Source organism: Notechis scutatus, chromosome 2, assembly GCF_049901735.1.
Source record: "Notechis scutatus isolate UNSWTSFEM ecotype Mainland chromosome 2, rNotScu1.2, whole genome shotgun sequence".
NCBI lineage: Eukaryota > Metazoa > Chordata > Lepidosauria > Squamata > Elapidae > Notechis > Notechis scutatus.
In genome coordinates, this window is record NC_142010.1 from 112,818,843 (window position 1) to 112,844,163 (window position 25,321).

The 25,321-nt window shown below is 40.8% G+C and overlaps 1 protein-coding gene across 1 annotated transcript in view; it reads right to left on the reverse strand.

Annotated features, from left to right (window-relative positions):
- Positions 1 to 25,321, reverse strand: part of NHERF1 (NHERF family PDZ scaffold protein 1) — a 60,822-nt gene that overhangs the window by 22,298 nt on the left and 13,203 nt on the right. Inside the window, exon 2 of the mRNA XM_026667405.2 lies at positions 1,767 to 1,928. Within this exon, the coding sequence (XP_026523190.2) occupies positions 1,767 to 1,928 (162 nt within the window). The remainder of the gene's footprint in view (positions 1 to 1,766; positions 1,929 to 25,321) is intronic.

Below are 25,321 nucleotides of genomic sequence, written 5' to 3' on the forward strand. Positions count from 1 at the left end.
TGCAGGGTCAGCAATAAAGAGCTTGTGAGCACCAGCATCCTTCTGACACCTCCCTCCGTGTTGGCAAACTTCTTATTTTGCTTTAAAGGATCTCTTAATTAAAACATAATAGAAGCGGAGCTGGCATGCTGCATAGCAAGTACCAACTCTATCATCATCTTTATTTACCAAAATGCCTCTAGGGCCCCAAAGGCTTTATGACTGGGCACATGCAAAATGACGCATGTAGCACAAAAGATACACCCAGGGCTTCCACAACACCGACCAATCAAGACTGCCCAAACCTGGTTCCGTGACACACTGAAGAAACAAATAACCTAGTTTCTCGATCTCCTTTCTGTGCAGTTGATCTGTAGAAGCCTAAACTAAGCACACTTTAGGGTAAAAATAGCATGCATAAAAAATAATGGGCTATGCAACCTTTGGCCTTAGGCTAATCTTTTTATAGGAGTAAAATACTAACGGGTCTGTAAACATACACACAGTAGAAGCTGTATGCGGTTCATCTCTCTCCCTTTCCTAGCTTACACATTGGCACAATATGAGGAATTGCTTTCTTAGCCTTTACCTTCCACTCCGTGTGGCTAAACTCATACCCTCCCAAAAGTGCAATTTGTGCTCATTTCTCCCTGAAGACTGAACAGAATTTCATGCTATGAAGGCATCTATGCAAGTGGGCAGTTGGGAGTCGGTATAAAATGTCACCTATCTACACTGTTGCGTAGCTTCATCTCTAGCCATGCATGCCTCACAGCATTGATTGTGCAATCCAATGGTGACTGAGGAAAATCTCATTCCTGTACTAATCCCGAGATAGTGTGGAGAAATTATCTTTGTTTAACTTAGCCCTTCCAAAACCTTTCTGTGAAATGACCCAGTGCAGCAGATCTATTTGTCTTTGGTTCCTAGACTTGGTCATAACTTCCTTAGCATGGGCGTTTCCTCCTCTGATCTTTAAAAGAGGCTATTTGGAATGAAACTGAGCCTGGGTTATCAACATCCAATCTATCCTATTGTGCTTATGACACCGTCCATCAAGAAATTCAGGCTTTAAGCTCATGGTGTGAAACCAATGTCAAGACTCAATAATATTCTTTTAAATCATAAGCCTATTCTTCCCCTGCGACCTTTGCCCCCAACATCTTTTTATTGCTTTCCCATGCTCCAATTTAATTGGCAAATTCCTCCGGGCAGGGACATGCCTTGCTGGATGGTGCTGTAATTAGTGATGACAATTTGAAGATTCTGAAACAAGCATCACGGAGGTGGATCCACTGAACTCCTATGCCAAAAGCATCCAGGTGAACCCTGCCGCCAGGTGAGATTGCAATAGTAAGAGGAGTCCAGGAATGAAGGTCTTAATTTATATTAAAATATGTTAAAAATAGTCTACAAGGATCTTTAAGGAAATGGTCTTAGACAAGAAATGGAATTCTATTTATTTGCAAGGTAAAGGCATTTGGGAAAGACAGAGTTACATTTTTTATGGCAGGGTATAGAAATACTATATAACCATAATTACTCTCAAATCAGACAATGGGTATTTTAATCCTCCAATTTCACTGGCTTCCCCCAATTTTTTAATCCCCCAATTTCACTGGCTTCAAAACAAGCGAGGTATATGAGGTGATTTTGAAAAGCCCATAAAATGGCTAAGCTGGCACAACTCTTGGATCACAACTTCCAGTTAATCAGTTCTCTTTGAGTTTAGGTTAGTCAAATGTTAATTCATGTGGAACAAACAGCGCATTCCCCCCAGTACATACCTCAATGATACGGTCTTGAGGCTGCAGCCCTGAAGTTTCAGCTGGAGAATCTGGATCCACAGCCCGGACATATTGGCCTGGTTTTGTCTTATCACTGTGGAGGTTGAACCCGTAGCCATTGGGGCCCTTCTTCATCTGGCAGAGACGAGGTCTCAACTCTTTCTAAAGCAGAGAAACAATAAAAGGCATTTGGGACGTCCGTTTTCAGTTATTGTCACCGAATCAGCTTCTTTTTGATCAGCATCTGAGACTTGCCATCGGCAGTCCTAATATCCAATAATGCAAATTTGGGCTCTCTAGAGGAGTGGGTTATGTCCTTGACAGGCTGGATTTCATAGCTTGGTGCACATTCCCAGATATATTAGCAATACAATCACTTACAAAGCCTGCCTAATAAGCCAACACCATAAGCAGTAAAGAAGGAGGAAAAAAATTATCTGCTACTATGGACTGATATGCCCTTCCAGTTTATTATACCTTTCTCATTGCCTGCAAGTGATATTTACGGAGGAAGGGGGGAAAAAACCAGCCAAAGGCCAGGACTGTTCAATTACTTCTCAAATTCTTTCTTCAAGGCTGAGGGCATTTTGTCTCTTCACCTTCTCTCCACCCATTCCATGGGTGCTCCTGGAACTGAATGTTCTGGTATATATACAGCATATTTCATGGTAGCACATAAGATTTCTATTTAACAAACGATGGATTTGTACAGAACTGCATCACATAAAATGCTTACGTGCGTTTACATAACATAGGCACATAGCTCAACCCAGAGAAAGCCTTCCTTTTTGCAGCAAGGCCTTTGCGAAAAAATATAGCATACATGCCAACAGGAACAAAGAAGAACAATTCACGTAGGTGAACATCAGTAGAAGGTCATTGAAAAGTGACTGTCTCTTGGAGTATTTATAAGAGGAAGCAGTTTGGTCTTTTGGGCTAATTAAGACTTCTCAAGGACAGCCCCAGTTGAATGTTTACTAATAGTTCCAATGACATTTGCAGGAACACATATTGTAAGCAGCCTTCCCCTTACAGCATTCCTATTTCAGGGATCCCCAACCTTTTCGCTGCTCTATTTGACTGGGTCCCTTCCAGACGCTACTCTGTTCCGGGTTTCTTTCTTGATCACAAACAGAACAGTGGAGGATAGAACATGGCAGTAGGAGCTCTTACCACACGCTAAAGGTGTCCCGAAGAAAGGAGAAGCTGGCACACCCAATCTCCCACACAGCAATTTCAACCTCATCAGATACTGAAGCCAAACCCAATGACGGAATAGGTGAGGTTTCTGGAGAAGCAAACATTCACAAAACTCCACCAGCAACAAGATTGTGGTGAGATCCTGCCAGAGGTATCTCACACATCAACATAGTGTGGCTTATTTACATCAGAAGAATAAAGCCAAAGTGTATCAGATGTCCTGTGTAACAATGATCCCCCCCACCACCGCGCGCTTATGTGATCAGATTAATTTACCTAGTTCTGCTACTCTCTGGTTTGAAAAGATAATCTCCTTCAGGTGGAGTTCAACTTCTAGTGATTTCATGGACGCAGCCACACAGATTTCTTAGCAGCAATGCAAATGTTTTTCAAATGCCCAATTTAGCCTACAACCCAGTTATTCTCTGGAGATTGCCTAGTCAACCACTAACCAGATCTGACCCTGCTTAGCTTCCAGTCAGCTTACCTTATCTTAATTATAGAACCATTAAGAAAAAAATGAAGCACTTTCTCTCAAAGATAGTACAAACCAGGGGTCTCCAACCTTGGCAACTTTAAGACTTGTGGACTTCAACTTTCAGTTGAAGTTTGGGAGTTGAAGTCCACAAGTCTTAAAGTTGCCAAGGTTGGAGACCCCTGGTATAAATCACCAGCAGTTGTTTGAGCTGGATGATATAAACATATTGCCTGGCAAACCCCACCTACTAACGAACTTCCTAAAAAAGGAAGATAAAGCAAAGGCCGCATAACTTCATTATTGGGGAGGATGGAAAGACGTTTCCAGGAAAAGGCCAATTCTAGGATTTTTCCCATGGGTAGATTTGGTGTTTTATACTGGAGAAAGGAGGGCATGAATTACACATATAAAACAAGGCCTGAAAGTCTAAGGAATTTGGTTCCTTCCGGAGCCGCCTTGGTGAGATAGGCGGCATAGAAGTCTAGTAAGTAAGCAAGCAAGCAAGCAAGCAAGCAAGCAAGCAAGCAAGCAAATAAATAAATAAATAATAAATAACTTGTGTTGGCTACAACTCCTGTTATCTCCAGTTCACATAGCCATGTTTTTCAGCCTAAGGAATCCTCAAATGCCATACCTGGAAAAACTCCCGGCAATTCAGACAACCTGATCTAAGGCAGGTTGGGGCAGACCATTCATGATATCTTTTCATGCATGACAGATCACAGTTACACGCGCACAAATTATTAGGGAAATATTTTTCCCCCTCTGTTGGGGGCTGAATACATTTGGAATCAATCTGTTTAACAGTTGTCTGTCAGCTAGAAGAGACAGTCGAAGGTAGCCTCGGTCTAAGCCACTGTCAAAAGGTTCTGGGATTTTACTCATACTGTCTTTTTTGTCTGCTGAGTGGGAATCAACTACCATGTCGGAGACTTGGATTGATTCTTGCTCCCTAACTCTTATTCTTATGCATGGACTGTGCTCTTTTCCATAACAGCCTCGTCTGCATTCAAGAAGTCTACAGCTAGGACACATCTCTTCAATGTAACCTCCTCCTTGCCCTATATGCTCTTCTTAAGCAGTTATTACAGAAGGCAATCTGTATGATCTTTTATTAGAAACCTAGCTCTGATTTGCTAAGCATGCTAATAGATTCGCCATCCTTCCCACCATGATGAACGACCTACTTAACATTCGGTAGTTAATTATGACTTCAAGCAAAACCAAATATTTAAGAAAAGCAGCATCGTGATCATCATCGCCTTAGCTATTATTAAAGGATACAGACAAATGTTCAGAAGAGCCCAATGGAAAAATATACAACAGGAAGACAACTGCTGCAAGCACACATACTCACAGGATGCGAGCTGATATTAAGAATCCTGATCATCCCATAAGAAAAGGAAAAGTTATACTGGGAGCTCCAATACATAGGGGGCAAGTAAAATCTTTATAGAGGCCTTTGTCCCACATTATACTAAGGGGCGAAGCTCAAGAACTTTGGCCACCAAATGAGAAGAGAGGACTCATCGGAAAAGATCCTGATGCTGGGAAAGATTGAAGGCAAAAGGAGAAGAGGACAGCAGAGAATGAGATGGTTAGATAGTGTCACCCATGCAGTGGAGTAAGTTTGGACAGACTCAGGGAGACAATGGAGGACTGGGGAGCCTGGCGTGCTGCAGTCCATGGTGTCACGAAGAGACAAACACAGCAACTAAAGAACAACAATATTAAGGGCCACCCGGCCACACTATGCCTTCTTTGTCTTTTCAACAGACAGCTGTTTTATTTACCCAGTAATCTGGAATCCCTTTTTTAAAAAAAAACCTCAAAAACCAGATGCACCTTCTAAAATATGCTGGCAGATACAAGAAAACAAACAACCCATATTAGAGGCACATTTTTACACAAACCAAAGAATACCCAATGACAGAAGGGGCTTTCTTTGAGCTTCCAACTCTTCCCACAGCTTTTTAAATGTAAGAATCAAAGGACTAGCAATATGGAGTTTCAGCTTAATTTTCCATACGTCTGGCATGCCCAGTTACTTTTATGCATACCCGTTTACTCTTATTCTTATGCACGGACTGTGCTCTTTTTCCATAACAACCTCAAGAAGTCTCCAGCTATGACATATCTCTTCAGTGTAACTTCCTCCTTGCCCTAAATGCTCTTCTTACACAGTTATTACGCAAGGCAATCTGTAGGATCTTTTATTAGAAACCTAGCTCTGATTTGCTAAGCATGCTAATGGATTCACCGTCCTTCCCACCATGAGGAACGACCTACAGCAGGATGAAAAGAGAAGAAGGGAAGAAGAACAAGAAAACTGTCTTGGGGGGATATATTTGGATTACTTCCATCTTTCTGGAATGATTGCTGGGAACGAAGACATGGACATAGGGCAATTGGTATTCACCACCCAAACTTTTCTGAGCAGGCGCACGACGGCGCTCAGAAACAAAAAAGCTTTATATTGTCAAAGGTCAAAAGACATGGGTGAATATTATTTTTTGTTTGTTTACTTGTTAGACACATACAAGGAAAGTCTTCTTTTTTTTCCCCAGAATGGCATTAAGTTAAAAAAAAATGTTGTTTAGGTTTTCTTGTTGACAGGAATGGTAAAAGAACAGGCCACTGTTCTGATAATAGTTACGGTAGCAGTTGCCAGTCATTCCTTCTAAAATGCACCCGTCACTTGTGCAGGTAATCCTCAACTTATGACCACAATTGAGCCCAACATTTGTGCTACTAAACAAGACATTTGTGAAGTGAACGTTGCTCCGTTTTATGACTTTTCTTTCCACAGCTGTTAAGTGAATCACTGCAGCAGTTACAGTAAGTGAATCTGGCTTCCCCATTGACTTTGCTCATCAGTCAAGGTCGCAAAAGATGATCATATGACCCCAGGACACTGCAACCGTCGTAAACGTGAACCTTTGCCAGTTTTGATCACATGACCATGGGGATTGCTGTAAGTTTGAAAATCACTTTTTTCAGTGCTGCTGTAACTTTGAACGGTCATTAAATGAACTGTTGCAAATCGAGGACTACCTGGTTACCAAAGAAAAATGGCAACCACCACAAAACACACAAAATGCCCATTACTCATTTTGTCAAGCAATAAGAGTTTTGCTTGGATCAGATTCAAAACAATCTGAGCATCTAATCACTCCACATTTTTTATTTAATTTTTTAAGATTACATTTTAAACATACCAGTTTCATTCCAATAGCCAAATTCACTAAAGATGCTTTTTTTAAATCCTTTTATTCCACAAATTGAAAGATACTTTCATTTTTTTAAAAAAAAATGTTTTACCTTCTGTGGAGATTAGATACAGATGGCCAAGCTAAGCCTTGTGCAATGTATACCATACTTCCAACCATCCCAGCATAACTTTAGCCAATAAATAAATGGCTTTGCTTTTTCCTCTCTCTTTCTGCAAAACTGTAATTGAGATTGGACTGATTTCCTCGCTCAAACAGTTCATCTCCTTATCCATTCTTTGGGCATCTCTGGGTTTCAAACAATTCCAGAGATTGTGGAATCTTTTTTTGTCCCAGAAACAAACATATCTAATTTGTGTTTTATCACCAATGGTGGGATTCAATTTTTTTTTACTATCTGTTCTATGGGCGTGGCTTGGTGGGCATGGCAGGGGAAGGATACTGTAAAATCTCCAGTCAGAGGTGGTATTTTCCGGTTCTCCGAACTACTCAAAATTTCCACTACCAGTTCTCCAGAACTGGTCAGAACCTGCTGAATACCCACCTCTGTTTATCACTCAATTTTTTGGGGGGTGGGGAGGGAGAGGGAAATGAGTGTAGTGACAACACTGGAGGAAACAACACTGGTATTCTAAAGAAAGCATCTTGCTCAATATTCCTTCTATGGTCATCAGAGTTATGCAATCAGATTTTAACAATGAAATGTCAGAGAGGCTTTTTTTTAATGTGGCAAATTTGTTTCTTTGAAGTACCTTTTTAATGGCTTTGAAATGGCAGAGGCAAGTAGAGTCCAGCCCCCACCCCAAAAAGCTCCAGCACTTGAAATTTGGCTTCTTTGATTCCAAATTTACTAGAATGGAGCCTGATGAACTTTGAATGCCAAAGTGAAAGTCTGAAAACTGTGACTGGTTAAATAAGGCAGAGAAAATATTGTGCTGACCCCCAACAACCTTTTGAAACAGAACAATCCCAAACTCTTACCACGCAATTCTCATGCGCCCTGATCAGGCCTGATGTCTTGTGGTTGAGAAAAACATACTGGTTACTTACATAACTGGCATGTTAGGAAAGCAAACGAGACAGAGGGACCAGTTTGCGTGCGATACTAAGCCAACCACTGATGGAGCAAGAGGTGATTTATCTGCTCTGGCTGTCAAGAGGAACCAAGCAGAATAATTATAGAGCAAATACCAGTTGAAGCTCACTTGCTCCTGCTCAAATCAGAGTTCTGGTTTCTTGATATGAGTGACTGGCCCATTGTTCTAGCGGTAGGTGTGACTTCCTTCTGCCCAGCCTGATATTTCTAAACTAGATTTCTAAAATGAACTACATGGAAACCCCCCTTCCCCACCCCCCCAAAAAAGGTCTATGGGTACTCTATAGCAATAGGCTTAATGTAGCCAACATGTAAGAGCCAGAATTTTGAAAAATAAAGGGTGGTGAAAGGAAAAAAAATGCTTTTGAGTCTCTTCTGATGACCCTGTAGAGTGGACACATCCTTGAAGTTTTCTAGGTAACAGTACAGAAGTGCTTTACATTATCTTTTTCTGCAGTGGGAAAGCAGGGGGTTCTTCCACAGTGGTGAGATTCAAATTTTTTTTGCTACTGGTTCTATGGGCGTGGCTTGGTGCATGTAGTATGGCTTGGTGGGCATGGCTTAGTATGCGTGGCAGGGGAAGGATATGCAAAATCCCCATTCACTCCCCACTCCTGGAGGAAGGTTACTGCAAAATCTCCATTTCCTCCCCATCCCACTAACCTGCTTTCCAGCTCCGTTCTCCTATGCAACCAAAGAAGACCCAACCAACCAGCTGGGACTCGGGAGGCAAAGAAGAGATGGGGGCGGGACCAGTCAGACATGGTATTTGCTGGTTCTCCAAACTACTTCAAATTTCCACTACCAGTTCTCCAGAACTGGTCAGAACCTGCTGAATACCACCTCTGGTGTTACAGGCTAGTCCATGGCCCTAGAATAGGCCCTTCCAAGTACTAAAGGTTACTCTTGCTTAGCTTCAGAACCTAGGCCAAGGGTCTCTAAACTTGGCAAATTTAAGACTTGTAGACTTCATCTCCCAGAATTCCTCAGCCAGCTGTGGGAGTTGAAGTCTACAAGTCATAAAGTTGCCAAAGTTGGAGACCCCTGATCTAGATTTTATCAACTTTACATTATCATCTGCATACCTTTCTCTTTCTCTCCCTCCTTCCCTCTCTCTCTCCCCTACATCTTAACAGTGGAACAAACCAGCAACAAAGAACAATTTATAAAATTGAGAGTGAGCGAGAACATTTGCAGCTGGCAATGGTGCCTTTCAGACTTCTTGCATTACAAATGCCATCACTCTCAATCAACATGTGGAGGATGCAAGATATAGTCCAATATGCATGCAAGATGCTAGGTTGGGGGAAACTAGCTTATAGCTCTTGTTTATTATGAAATCATATTATTGCCTCATCAGCATTTTGCAGGCATGTTACATCTGGAATTGAATATCCAAGCCAAACCTTTCCAGAGGCAGCAAGTCCAATGATTTTAAACTGGGATTATTAAAGTAATTCCAATTTAATAACATGCCATTTTGTGCATGACTTTTAGATCTTCACTACAGGTTTCTGCCTTAATCTCTTTGGTTGCATAAATTTGTAAGTACAGCAATGATCATAATACTGTTCACATTTGTTTTCATGCAGTTTATGTATGATTATATAAATAACCAGCATGAATCAAGAAGTACAGCCTAAAGTTGTAATTTCAGCAAAACTCTGGTTACCTTAACCTTTGATCTCAGAAGACACCCCAAATTCTAGCCTATTTAAAAACTAAAGCATTTGACATCTAAAAATCCTCAACTAAACATCATTTCAAAATAATGTGTATCCTTAGGTTTCTGGAAACTGAGGTGGCTAAATCCCCTGTCTAGTACCTGCAGATGCCTGAAGGCATCTACTCTACAATATATCCTGCTTTAAGCCCTGGCATTTCAATGGGAAAAATAAAGCATCAAAGTGAAATTCATTCTCCACTTTCTCTAGTTCTTCGCACAATGCCTTAGCTAAGCTATGCTTATCCAGTCCCCTCTGGCATCAAGGTTCCCCAAATCACAAGAAGTAATATCTTTAGAGTATCCTTCAACACTATTTGAGGGAGAAATCTATTCATACAAATTTTTAATGATAAAGAAGGAAGAACTACCATCCAGTGTTGTGGCCATATGTTAGTGATAAAGGTTCTAAGACAATTTCTGCCATTTGACAAATTTACTATTTGTAGACTCAAAAGACAGAAGACCATAAAGATTGCACCAAACCACTTACTTTCATGCCTGCCACTCAGTGCAAAAATAAAATAAAATATCAATTTATCACACTCTGACTGGGCTCCCTGTAGTTGCCAGACATGAGTGTGCACATCTGCACTCTGTCCATAACTAATGACATGAAACCACTGCCACACATATCAACATGTTTTATATATTTCCTATTGCAAATTCCAGCTTGGTGGTATGCAGTGGTTTTAAATGCCCATGTTGGCATTAAAAAGGCTAACTATGGCCAAGGAACATGTAGACTCAGGAACTTTCAAACTGGGTGACCCAGTGTCATTGGCATTAATGGCCATATCTCTATCAAATAACCAAGCAACGAAGGGCACTAGAATCTGCTTCAAATCTTAATAAAATCTTGATAGAAGAGTCACAGTGTCCCATGCTGAGTGAAGTCGGTAAACATCTCTGTCACACTAGTCAGAATGACGTAAACACGCAATGTACAAAAAATACATGTACATGTACAATGGACTAACTCCTTGGCTCCAGAGACCCAATTTGGATTTAGCAAAAAAAATTTCCAGGGCTTTGCTGCAAGGATATTCCATGATTATTTATTTATATTTTTTGTATGTATGTATGTATTAATTACATTTATATTGTTGCTCATCTCATAACGATCCTGGGTGGGTTTTCTACTGAAAATCAACGAGTATACACAGAAAACCACTACCAATGTATTTGCTTCCTAGACTAACTTAGCTGTACAAATAAGTATTTTCATTGGAAGATTTTGAAAATAAAAACCTTTATTATCTCTGATCTTTTAATCAAATAGAAATCTACAAAGTACAGGCTACACTGTAGAAGTCTACAAATATTGCAAAGTAGAGGATAAATTTGTTTTCTTTCTCCTTCATGGAATATGAGATTCATTAAAGACAGGAAATATTCCTTCAGATCATATATCACTCTGGAATTTGTTTTGAATATCCACCAAAGGTCTCACTTTCACAAGAAATGTTTATACAAATCTTCTGAGAATAAAGCCCTTAAGCTAAAGATGTATTCACCTATATGAGGGCTACAGTATATATACTATCTTTGGAATCACAAGCAGCATAATTCTGAATATAAAAAGTGAATGGTTTTTATATACTGCAATGCCAGAATGGAAGCAAATCCAAATCTGGACGGCCATTTTTAAGAATTGTGGTGTGAAATTACTCTCCTACCTTGTGGCAGTTGGATTATGTAGTCCCTTAGTCTTCATTTTATCCCCTTGCTTCTTTAAATTCGATCTGAAACTACAGGGTGAGGTAATCCAAAGATGTCAACTAAGATGACATCGATATGCAGATGACATCAGCTCTGCCTCGCCTTCTTATCAACAAAGGTGTAACAGTTGGTATTCTGAACCAGTCGTGTATTGGATGAGGGCCAAAGCCAATCTACTCAAGATGAAAAAAATTTTTGTGGAGGGTGTCCAGTTGAGTGCTGTGGGGTGGAGGGGTATATATTCATTGAAGGGAACAAGTTCATAGTCTGGGGATGCTCCTAGACACTTCATTGTCACTACAAGTCTATGGCCTTGGTGGCATGGAGTGCCTTGTATCACCAACCACAACTCTACCTGGACAGATAAAACTTCACAACAGTTACTCATGTTCTGGTAATTCCCAATCAGATTATTGCAATACATTGTACAAGGAACTGCCTTCAAAATGATCTTGCAACTTCAGTTGTTTCAAAATAGAGCAGCTAAACTATTTGCCAGACTTGGCAGATACAAACATATTATGCCACTCCTTCAACATCTACACTGACTATCAGTCTGTTTCCAGACCCATTCAAAGTGCTTATCATTTTGGCACCAGATGAAGACTTTTCTATTTTCCTTTGACTTTTGGACATTTTTGTTAAAAAAAATCTAAATAAATAAAGCAACCTAGTACTAACGAGAAATGTATTGACAGTGAGAACAATTAGTGGAATGACTTGCCATCAGAAGTTGTGGATGCTCCAACACTGGAAGTTTTTAAGAAAAGATGGACAACCTCTTATCTGAAATGGAATAGGATTTTCTGCCTGAGAAGGGGTTGGACTAGAAGACCTTCAAGGTTCCTTCCAACTCAGTTATTGTATTATAATTCCATTGCATAAATCCAAAGATTACACCACTCTTATTTCCTTGTTTGAAAATACCCTTTTCACACGACATTTAAATCAATGCATATTTAAAATATCAAATGGGTAGAATTAAATACTGAAATAATTTCAACTTCTTTTTTTAAAAACCCATATCTTTACAAAACATACCAGCTTGAACTTAGGAAGCGAGTCCAATGAATTTTTACAGCTTTCCTAAACTGCCACCACCAAGTAAGTCGAACATTTCATATTCACTTCTTGATTTTGAAAGGTGGTAACATACAGAATAAAACCTCCAACGCAGGTCCAAAACCCCCCAAAAGCTGATAAGGAGATAAGGATCTTTGTGGTTGTCTCTCAAGAGCAATCCTCCTCCCCAACAGGTGGTTCTTCATAGGCTGCTGAGACTGCAGATTGCATAATCTTCAAGGTTTGACAATCTCTCCATATTTAGCAGATGCCAGATGGGGGAAGCCTGGTGCTGACAGTTCAGACTTTAAATCTGGAAGAAGATAATCAAATGATGGTAGAATAGAGCTAGAAAGACATGTTTGAATGGTTGGCACCAGATAAAAGATGGCCTTTCATATTTCTGAGCAGCTGAAGTTTCTGGCTGGTTCTAAAAAGATAGTCACATAAGCATGAGAGCATTGCAAGGGAGCATGAAAGCAATCAACACATAGATGATAGCAAGAGATGCTGCCTGCAGCTAGTAAATAAAAGCAAGCAGATAAAAGGCCTATAGATAACTTCCCCAGTGGAGCTTTTCAGAGGAGTGTTGGATTGAGAGAGTACTCTCAAGCTACGCTATTGCTCCTTGAATGGGAATGCAATCCCATTCAGGAGCAGGGGGGGAAAAATATCTTCATTGATCAGAAGACCTTCTTCGTAATAGACAAGGACCATTCATCTGGATTTGGCTTCATTTGGCCAACTCTTCAATTTGGCATGGGCAACTTCTTCCATTGCTAACAGGTTTTCAACATGTAAAATGGAACCTCCATTCTTTGTCAATCTTATGCGCACTTCCTCCTCTTTTCTTCCCTTCTTAAATTCTGATGCATATTGACTTTTGATAGCAACGTTGATTTTAAGAGAAAGGCTTTTTTGACACACGAATGGTCCAGGCAGAGTTTTGCAAAAGTGCCATTCCTTGGAAAAGGTACTTGACTTCAGTCAAATCCTAGAAACAAACTTTCCCAACTAAGTGCTAGACTCCTATGCGCTGCGATACATCGACTTGCTCTGATTTATCTATAGATTAAATACCTGTATTGTAAAACATCTAGAAGCTAACCATTTGGAAAAGTCTGATAAGAATTGATTTCTGTACTGTACCTTTGTTCAGACTTTTTAATTGAATATCTTTTTCTGTGTCCAGATTTTTAACTTCAGTGATTATTTTCTGACCATTTTTATCCAGTCTTTAGTTTATTTTTGAATGTTAATAGTTCATTTAGCCAAACCGTTTGTTTAAAAAGTACATAATCATTACTAATAAATTAATACAATACTACTCAAAAGAGACAATGCACCACCAGTTAGACCTGGCTTAAAGCCAAATGCAATAATTAGAGACAGAAACTTAAATGGTTCCAATTTGAGAGAGAGTACTTGGCCCAATTCAGACATTCCCTTTACTCTGCAGGGGAAGGCCGAGGGGAAAGGCCAGAAATCTGCCAGAATTATAAAGGACAGAATGGATTCCTTAAAAGTTGCAGGAGTTTAAGATAACTGTTTTAGTTGGGGAAGTATCTTAAACATTCCCAAAACTGGACGTGCTCAGACTTTGGCTTTACCCTCTTCTGAAGTGAAGTCCTCAATGTGCCCTGTGAAAACTTTGAGTGGATGGAAGTTCTGATAGAAATGAAAACTGTAGATCATATGGAAGCATGTGTGCATTTTTCATCTATGTTCCTTTCTAGACATAGCCCTTCTCTCCCCGGTTCCTCTATACATCTGGATAACATACAGAGTTAAGCTTAAATTAAATTAACAGTGTGGGTTGTTCAATTTTACTCCCACTATTAAAGGCATTTTTTTTTATTATAGAGAATTCTTTTTATTTGAATGTTAACATAAGCTACTTGAAAAGACAGGAGCAGAAGACATCCAAACCATCGGATATCACAGTGGCCAACCTTATGGACCAAGCAAACCTAATATACTCTTTGGAATATTTGAGCAGTGGCAACAACGGTGCAAGGACAAAGAACAAGCTAGCTAGGAGAGTTCCACCTCTCTTCCAACACAAGAAGTAGTTTTTCTCTGCATCACACACACACACATCTGTTTCTGAGTTTCTATGCACTATGAGCAACATCTGCACTTCTGCCTACACTCTGATCTCTAACCGCTGCCACAAATTTAAAGGGAAGCTCAGCATTTGAAAATCCAACCACATTGCCAAGCCAGATGTTCCTGCTTTCAAGATGCTAGTGCTTCCTCTGTAATCTGTCCTTCCTCAGGTCTGCCCAGGGATTTCCAGAGGTGCTATTCTTTCAAACTGGCTTATTTTTAAAAAGGATTTTGTAGAATAGGAGTGGGCAGATGTCAGGCTTGTGGGATCTATTTTGTTGTTCTTGGTGGTTCTGGTTTTGTTCTATTCCGGTAGAATAGACCCAGCAATTGGAGACTAACACAAAAAGCCACACAACACCTAGAAGAAATAATTCCCAAACGTAGGAATTTGTTCAGAGTAAATAAAGGCCCCAAGCCCTTACCACAAATCCCACATTTTTATTTTAATAATATAATTTAAGAGGGAAGGTATTTTCTTGTTATGGCTATTAAGTAACTGGGAATGAAGAATCTTTTGTGATATACCTAGACCAGGGGTGTCAAACTCACAGCCCGTGGATGCGTCACACCCACCCCAGTTTTAGTAAAGAGAGAAAAAGTCCCGATATGTCATGTGATGATGTGAGTTTGACACCTCTGACCTAGACTCATCCTATTATCTACTTTCAAACTCAGAATCTGCGATCCGCTTTTTCACTAAAACCTCTAGCAGTGCAGATTAAAAACCCATTAATAAAAAGAAACTGGCTAACTTTGCATTGGCTTGTGGCCGCCTTTCCTAACCAAGGTACCCTCCAGATGTTTTAGTTCAAGACCCAGAATTCCCCCGCTACCATAACCATTGTTTGAAGGGGAAATCTGGAAGTTGGAACCCACACATCTGGACTGCATTCAGGTCAGAGAAGCCAAAGCTATGCAACATCAAGCATAGTTGAAAGTTGGTGATGAAAGAGATTAATTGGCCCCTCAGACACTGAGGACTTCAAAAACCAAAAGTTTGTCATGGATTGAAATGGAAAACAAAGAGCATATCCATCCTGATTGTATTTCAACACTCCTGTCATCCTTGGAAGTCTCAGACCAATTTGCAGGCATTTCCACACCACTGTCCTGACAACTGAGTGTGATCCAATCAGAGCTCTTCCCTCCATCAATGAAGGAATGACCAATGGTGGCCTTGTCTGAGCCTTGTCTTCCCATAGGGCTGTCTACATTGGGGGGTGGGGGGAACCCCCCTACAGTTGCTAAATCATTGAAGCCCAATGCTAGGACACAAGGGCTGATGGTGGCTTAGCTGGATTATTCCATACAACTCACATGTTCACAAAAACCAATGTTTTGCTGATTTCTGGCCGCCAAGGCAGAAGAAAATAATTTTAGCTTGCTGAGGTTCGTGGCAATATAGGAACAAAGGAGCGCGACCCCATTGCCAAAACTGATAGCAGAAGTAATAATGGCAATAATCATTCCCCAATTTAGACTTGTTGAGCTCTGATCTGAAGACTATTTTATAACCTGAGTGATTATGAGATATGATCTAGTTTAAGGAAATAGACTTTTGGGTCTATTTGGGTCTAACTCCACTTGAGTTCAAAAAAGGACCATCTTTGTTTGCTTTCCATGCTAGCTATGTGCTAGATCGGCAGCAGCCTTGATGCCTGCAATAGAAATGGGAAAAGACAGCATGTGGACAGGTTGAGTCCCAGAATAGGCAAGTAGTTGGCAGGCTCGCACCACTGCTGCATATTGTCTCCACCGATAAGAGCTCTAAAAACATCCGGCTTTTTACTTCCAGGCTGAGGTGCATCTACCTATAAGATGGTTTGCTAAGATCCTAATTTGTTCCAGTTCTATGCAACTGTTCACACAGAAGAAAGATGAGGACCCGTGTTTAGCTCTAAACCTTTAGAAAAAAAAATAACAATCTGCAGGCTTATCATGCTTCCTTTCCAGTTTACAGATTCAGGAGGCAGAATGGAACTCTCACACATTTGGACATATCCTCCCACAATGCCCTCATAAGGCTTTTAAATGCAAACCAACTACAGCACCAGAATCATTGCTAATAAAGGGGAAGTGTGTGGGGGTAACATGCCCCATGAAGGCATCTCATAAAAATAAAACAATTTCAAGGAGGTTATTTTCATGGAAGACTTTGACTGTGGGCACACTTGGTCAGAAGGTAAAAATCAAACTAAACTGCTTTCAGCTAGGCTACTGAGTTTATTCAGCTAATAGAGGGATCCTTGCCAATTTCTACAAACATCAAATGGGAGCATGCTACTTTTGTTACATAAAGGAGAACTGCCTGGAAGTTGAGTCATACAACTGGACTTCTTTTCTTGCCATGACTCAATTACCAGTCAACTCTACCTGAATCACTGAGAATCTTCATCAATATAAAGGAAGGATTGTTAAGATGTAGTCTATGGCTTCTCATTGACAGTTCTGCCTGAGACTTTGAAGGCAAGTAATAGTAGGAAACAGCATATGCTTATTGAACTATAGTTTGCTCAATAAAACTCAATGGGTATTTTATTTAGCTTTATGCCATATAATCCAACTAACTGGCTGAATTTTTATATCATGCTATATCTGAAATATCATGCTAAGTGTGAAATAAGGGGCACTATGGCTCAGCGGTTAAAGATGCTGAGCTTGTCAGCTGGAAAGCTGACAATCCAGGTTTGAGACCTGGGCTGCATGATGGGGTGAGCTCCCATTACTTGCCTCAGCTTTTGCCCATCTAGCAGTTTGAAAGCATGCAAGTGCGAGTAGATAAATAGGTACCTCTTCGGTGGGAAGCTAACAGCATTCCGTGCACCTTGGCATGTAGTCATGCTGACCACGTAACCACGGAAGTGTTTTTGGGCAACGCTGGCTCCCTCGGCCGCCAAGTAACTGAGATGAGCACTGCTCCCTAGAGTCGGACTTGACTGCCAAGGGAAACCTTTACCTTTAAGTCTGAAATAATGGTGTATATGATTCATGCAAAACACACCAAGGCAAAAACAATGCTGATGAGTTATCACAGTCCCAGGTGCTAATGCACACAAGGTACCTTTTCAGCAAAGAGTATTTGAAAGTCGACTCATTCTAGAAACAATGGTTAGAGGTGAGGTGGGTGGGTGGATGTGCAAGAAACACCCAGTCCAGCTTTTGTATTGATTTTTGGTCAGATCAGCATTTCCTTAAGCTGACAGAAGAATCTTCATTTACATCTGTTTGCAAATGCTCTCCAGTTCTGGGCCTCTGCTTTTAATCCCAGAAGGAAAGGGCAAAGTTCAGACATTCTAAATAAAGACCTCAACTTCTTTGGTTCTCTCTGATCTAGTTTTCAAAGGCTAGGAGGAAATTCATAGTAGATGTATTCTTATTTCCATCCATCCTGCAAGCTATTCCTCCACAATGGAAACTCATCAACTGCCAACCTAGACAAAGGCACAATTTAAGTATTAGGAGCTGAGATCAAGGTACTCAGGAAGTTGGCTGGGATGGCAAGGGAAATAGAGCTGTGTTCTCATCATGGCACCTGAGCCCAGAAAACAATATAAGAGTTGAAAAAGATGTGCCTAAGAAATTCACAAGAGCAGAGATCACCGGAAAGCTGACCTGTAGCCACTAAAACCTCCCAATAAACCAACCCCCAGCAGAGAGATTTTTAAAAGCTTTCTGTCCCCCCATTAATTTGCATGAAAAAGAGGCAGGTAGGTACCGTCCTTTCAAATGTCCCCTCCGACAACACTGAAAGACAGCTGCCCTCTTCTCTTTGCTGTTTCACCACAATTATAAGCAAGTCAGTCAATTCTTGGAGAGAAGGAAAGAGCTGCCACCTAAGAACAAGCTGCATTGTTTTAGTTGCTTACAGGCCCCCATCCAGTACTTTGTTAGCAGCCTTTTCCAAGATAGGTTTGACAAAGGTGCATACAATTCTCACCTGGAAGTCCTCATGATCTCTGAAACCTGTCCAGGAAGTTAGAACATTCTAACCCAGACCAGCAGTAGAAATGCCACGCAGCCATTAGCAGGAAGAATATACATTCCGCTTTTCCTTTTGTTTTCAATTTAGGTTAGACAGGTAGTCTTCTGCTTACGATCACAATTGAACCCCACAATTTCTGTTCTTAAGTGTCAAGACATTGGTTAAGTGAGTTTTGCCCCATTTCACAACCTTTCTTGCCACAGTTGTTAAGTGAATCACTGCAGTTGACAAGCTAATAGCCCAATTGTTATGTGAATCTAGCTTTCCCCATTGACTTTGCTTGTCAGAAATGGGATCCCTGCAAATGGTCATAAATATGAGTGAGTTCACAAGCATCTGAATTTTGATCCCATGGGATCATGGGGATGCTGCAAAGGTCGTTAACTGTGAAAAACGGCCCTAAGTCACATTTTTCAGTGCTGTTGTAACTTTGAACAGCCACTAAATGAACTGCCACTAAGTCGAGGACTACCTTTATTGAAGACCTCCCAGAAAAGCAGCAAAGTTATATCAGGTACGAAAAAGAGGAAGGTAGTGTGGAAAGGGAATTTCATGAGGACAGTGGTGACACCCAAGCAGGAAAAGCCCGAGGGGAACATCAGGCCAGCCATAAAACAAAATTGCATAGGAAAAGGAATCTAATAAAAGGTATTAAAGAAGCCCCTTAGACAAAAGCCCAAATAATTAAGAAAACTAAGGAAACAAGAAAGAAAACCCTTACAAACATAAGACATGCCAAATCAGCTAAACAAACAGACAAAAGACACGAAATAAATTCCATTGCAGACAGGAGATTGCCACAAAACAAATATAAGAAAACATTAGGAAACTGATAATCCAATCAAACTACCCTGCAAAGTTTGCCTTCTGCACCCCACGGAGTTTACCCTCTGGCGGAAATGAAGACAACCCCTGACAGGATTTAAAACATTAAGAAATTCAAACACAAGCACTCACACACAAAAGGAGAAAAAGTATAAAAATCAGGGTTTTTATTATACAAAGAGAGCTAGCTCCAGGAACGCAGACTTCTTGCTATCTCTCGCCTTCCTGAAAAATAAAAAGAACCGGCTTCCAAGTAGTTGTCTGAATCCTTGCACTGGAGTGCTCCCAGCAGGAAAACCGAACCCACAGAAGAAAGGCATTTTCCAGCCTTTCAACAATAGGTACCAAATGACCCATCCTTTCAAAGGTCCCCTCTGAATGGGGCCCTTTGGGGTTTTAAAATGCTTTTAAAACATGGCTCCTATGTTAATGAATTGTGGGAAACTAGCAATGATTCATAAAGAGGTACAACAGAGAAGAGCTATGATTTTGATGATGATGATGATTAGGTTTACATCTTACCTTTATTTTGTACCTTTGAAGGCAGTATGCATAATGCTCCTGCTTCCGATTTCCCTCACAACATCATCCCTGGGAGACAAACTGGTCTAAGAGAGAGCAGCTGGGCCAAAATCTCCCAGATGGCTTTCATAGAGAAGACAGGACTAGGAGTCACAGCCTCCCAGCTTCAAATCCAGGGTCTTTAAACACTACAGTATATACCAAACTGGCTTATTTTAATAAAACTCTCTCTCTGTGTGTGTAGTGATGGATATTTTAAAAAGAAATTGATTTGAAATAAATTTCAGTTTAATGCAAAATCACAATTGTCTTAGAAAGTCAGCTAATGATTCTCCACAATCTATGCATACAGGATTAATTAAATTCCAGTTTTTGGGGAGCTGCCACAAAGAAGGGGAGGGACATCTTATTGTCCAAAGCACCAGAAGGCAAGACGAGAAACAACGGATGGAAACCAATCAAGGAGAGAAGCAACCTGGAATTAAGGAGAAACTTCCTAAGGGTGAGAACAATTAACCCGTGGAACAACTTGTCTTCAGAAATTGTGGGTGCTTCATCACTGGAGGTTTTTAAGAAGAGACTGGACAGTCACTTGTCTGAAATGGTGTAGGGTCTCCTGCTTGAGCAGGGGGCTGTATTAGATGACCTCTAAGGTCCCTTCCAGCTCTATTCTGATTGATATCTGTTATTCTATTTAGAAGGAAAAATACATAAGAGTTAAAATCAATCATTGTAAACAAGATCCAACCAGCTAAACTTGGATTCATACTCGAAATCCATTAATTACATAATTTCTCCTTTGTTTCCGAGCCTGGAAACTATAAAAAAATGGTATATGGATTGTATGACCTAATGTTTCAGATTCTGCTCCTAGGTATAAATATTTTTATTTAGTTGCAGCCAAATAAGCTCAACTTTACCAATTATTAAACATGCTAACCAAGGATTCTACTAAATGGGAATGGATTTAAATTGGGTTTTTTCTGTTTCTTCCCTATTTGCATATTAAAAGCCACCAGCTTGGTGTAAACTGTTCTGTAAATGCCTATCAATGGATGCAGAAAATGCAGTATAAGAGCTAAAAGTATTTCCACTTCTACTTAAGAACTGTTTATACATTGTTGGAGTTCCAAAGATTAAAATTCCACTGTGGATTTTAAAGATTACCCAACCTTACATAAATATAGAGTGGGACTATTCGTGGTTTTCTTTTAGTCATGACAAATCAAGATTTTATTTACAGCTTTGGCAGATGTTAAACCATTCAATCACAATAGCACTAATTCTTACAATATCAGTTTTGGGGGTACACGGTATATTCCAACAAATATTTACACTAATAGTTATCTCTTCATCTCCAGACCTGATATAGGAATAAAAGATATGACCTACTAAAGAGTAATGAAATCTCCACATTTGATATGATGCTTCAAAATATCTCACAGAAATACTGCAGTAAAGTTACATTTTTGCCTATTTTCAGTTAAGTGCCGTAGAAGAAGGAAGGCTGCTGGAAATAGAGATAGCACTTAGACTCATGTGCCACTCCATAGTGCTTTACAACACTGTCTGAGCAGTTTACAAATGTCAGCATTTTGCCCCCAACAATCTGGACCTTCATTTTACCAACCTCATAAGCATGGACGGTTCAGTCAACCTTGAGCCGGTCAGGATTGAACCCGACAGTGGGCACAATTAGCCTGCAATACTGCATTCTAACTACTTCGCCACCAGGACTCATCTCATTGAAATCCCATTGTGGTGTGCAGGCTAATTGAACACAATAGCCTTGTTTAATTTCGGATATCTAATTGTATAGAGAAGACCACTGCTGGCCGGCTGAGCAAACGTTCAGAAGCTTGACTGAAATATAAGTACCGTACACACATTTGCTATATTTGGATAATGACTGCTTTTCCTTTCTTGAGAAAGTAAATATTCCCAAATTCAAAATATTGCTCTAGATTTCAGTGACTTTCAAAGTCAGGAAAGATTCCTTGTGAATTATGACCACACAAAAGGCTGTTAGTTACACAAAGAGGAAAAATGAAGAGCTGCTTAAAAGATTATTGACTCTCTAGTCAAAACACCAGAGACAGGCTTTCATATCAAACCTCTCCCCTCTCTGTAAATTCCCCTCTATTTTTATTTTAGCTCTCTTAACAGGAGGTGTGTGGCCGGAATTCAAGGTATCCCATTTACCTGCTCATCAAGTTATGTTCTTATTACTTTCTAATCGTCAACGTATCCTGACATTCTGCTGAGAAATTTAACCAGCTATCAAAGAAATGGTGACCATTAGAGGCTGTCTCTTTTCATCTTAATGCATTTTTTAATACGAACACAAATTGAATATTTGAATTAAATTCAACTCTCAATCTTCACTTGCCTCCTGCAGGCAAACTCAGCTCTCTGATTTTCTTCTGGAAGAAGCTGCCAAAGTGATAATACAAGTTTTTGCAGACTCATAACCACCATGGTCAGAGGTGGTATTCAGCAGGTTCTGACCAGTTCTGGAGAACCGGTAGCGGAAATGTTGAGTCGTTCGGAGAACCAGCAAATACCAACTCTGACTGGAGATTTTACAGTGTCCTTCCCCTGCCACGCCCACCAAGCCATGCCCACAGAACCTGTAGTAAAAAAAAAAAAAATTGAATCCCACCACTGACCATGGTTATTTACCAAAACTCCTTAGAGCTCTTGGTGATTTTCTTTTACATTTTTATCCTGTTCTGGTCAAGGGTTATAGCCAGACAATTTGCCAAGCAGTGACAAGATGACAAGTCAAATTTGGTTTGAAGAGGGCACACCTATCCATCCATCACTGGGAGAAAAACAAATTTAGGACAGGAACCGGCAGTATTTATAAAGACCACCAATATCCTTCTTCATATCACATCTCAATATGCTGATGATATTTAAAGCTGAATTTTAGACACCTCATTCCATCTCTCATGCTATTACAAAAAAAAAACACACACACACTCCAAACCCCATGAACTTTCCAATTGTGTGCCAGTCAGGACAATTCTTTATGAAGCAGGGTGATGGGCTAGGACCCAAATTTTCATAAATTATGAGTGTGCCTATGGAGCCAGTTGTCTGTTGTGCCTTGGTAGAATCCACATTCCAATTAGCCCTGCTGATAATTTCATGGGTCTCTCCAAGAGTATCCATCTAACACAATACAAATGGAGCAATGATGCAGAAATGTACCAGTGCTGTTACCTACCCTCTTAAGAACCCATCCCAAAACCCAACATGATCCACGGAGACAGCTGAGATGGATGCCTCCAAAGAAACAAAATACCTCCAAAATTTACTTACTCCCCCATTTCAAATTGAGCACTAAACATGCTTTGCAAGGAGATATTTGGCAACCATGGAGTAGTCCCCAGCATATCAGTCTCGGGAAAACTGAAAAGAGGTGCCTGCATAGCTTCCAAAACCAGAATGCAAAAGTTGCCCATGGCTTGTGTTCTTTCATCAGCAAAATGTGAATCAGCCACTACACAACATTCTAGCAGGAGGGGAAAAATGCTTCAAGCTTGTTAAGCAAACAAAAGCCAAGGCTATCCTTATAAAGTAAACAGGACTCCAATATATGCAAATATCCCAGCTAGCAAGCAGGAGTTCAAAAGGATATTAGACTCTCAAGCCAGAGGAACGTGGCATGTACCTCAGATGATACACACAGCTGTTCATCCCAACTTCATGTGTGCTGCACCCTAGCTTTATGACTAGCCTCAAGAATGACAGCTTCTAAAAAAGGCAAAGAAAGGATCTGCAAATGCACTTTTTCAGTATATGGACTGATGCAGGGGTGGGCTTCAAAAATTTAGCAACCGGTTGCCTGGTTGCTGGGTGGGCATGGCCTAGTCAGCCTCCTGCACTGTGGCGGGGGCCATTTTCGCCCTCCCTGAGCTCCGGAGGCTTTCTTCGAGCCTCCAGGAGGGCAAAAATGGCCGCCCCGGACTCCGGAGGCTGGAAACAGGCTTGTTTCCGGCCTTCCGGAACTTCCAGGACGCCCGTTTTGCACCCTCCCCAGGCTCTGGAGGCTTTCCTCGAGCCTCTAGGAGGGCAAAAACTCCCTTCATGGGTTCCAGAGTCTCTTTGGAGGCTGGAAATGGGCCTGTTTCTGACCTTCTGGAGCCTCCGTGAGGCCCGTTTTTCGCCCTCCCTGTGCCTCCACGTAGGCCCTGAACCTACCTGGGATCCAAAATGGGCCGTGTGGAGACTCCTGGGAGGGGTAGGGTGGTGGGCCAGCCAGTCGTTGCGACTACTGGTTCGATGAACCAGATATAAAATTAACATCCGGTTCATCCGAACAAGTAGCAGCCCACCCCTGGACTGATGACAATCCAGCAGAAGCGATTTCAAGATTCAGAAAGCCCAGAGCACAGAGATGCAAGGTCTGGGATAGAGCAACCAGCAACTGATAATTTCTTTCTCCAACATAGTGGCTCCCAGAAACACAGAGCAATAATGCTTCTCATGGAATTGATAGAGTATTTAGCCTGGGAAAAACTGGGGCATATTACAAACATCTCCTGTCATTAATCAAAAATTCAGAACTCTGTCACCTACAATAATCAGATCCCCACCCATACCCCACCCAGGTTCTGCACTTCCTCACTGTGTGAACAAATGCAATAGATTATTCCTGGAAGCTTCTTCTGAAACTGGGATTTGGTATGTATGGTATGTAACAGAGGTCCCAAAGGAAATTGAGTAACCTACAGTATTCTGAATAGCAGAAGCTATTCCAAAATATAAAAAGTGAAACTGAACTAACATGTACCAAGCTGGTTCAGTAAAAATGCAAAGCAAGTCACTCACGGGACAGCACTCACTATTCAAACTCTCAAGTCAAGATGGGAAAACTTGCTTAGGAATGCTGGCTCTGAGAACTGTCACAAAATGACATAGTAATGGACCTCACCTCACAGCCTGAGAGAGGAAGCTTCTAGTTTCTTGGACATACAGGAAGTGGGAATTTCAACTGGAGATAACCCTTTGGCATTGAAGCCTTGTGAAGTGTTGCTTGTGTTAAGCTTCAAGAAAAGAAAAGCTTTCCATAAACTTCGCCCAACCCCCCAACCCTCCTTTCCAATAACCAAAAGCAGCCACATTCCCACAGTAAATAAAGCATGGCAATTCTCCTATAATCTCTTCTCTCTCAATGATGATTGAAGTGTGACTTTAGAATGTTACCACAAGCAAAGTCCTGAACTTGAAAAAAAAGATAGTGTATAGCCTTAGTCTAGGACTAGGTCGTGAACATCTAGCTAAGAGGTGGATCAAATGGGATTCAGAATCTAGAATGCCCTCAGCACGTACTAGACAGCAGTTAGTTCACATGAAAGCAGAATGCTCTACGTAATTCTGTCCTGAGGTCATATTACAAAATTATAGAATAACAGAGTTGAAGTCTTCTAGTTCAAACAGGAGGCCCTATATCATTCTGGACAAAGAGCGGTCCGATCGCTTCTTAAAAACCTCCAGTGACGGAGCTTCCACAATTTCTGGAAACAAGGTGTTCTACTGATCAATTGTTCTCACTGTCTCCTTAGTTCTAGGTTGGCTTTTTTTCTCTGATACGC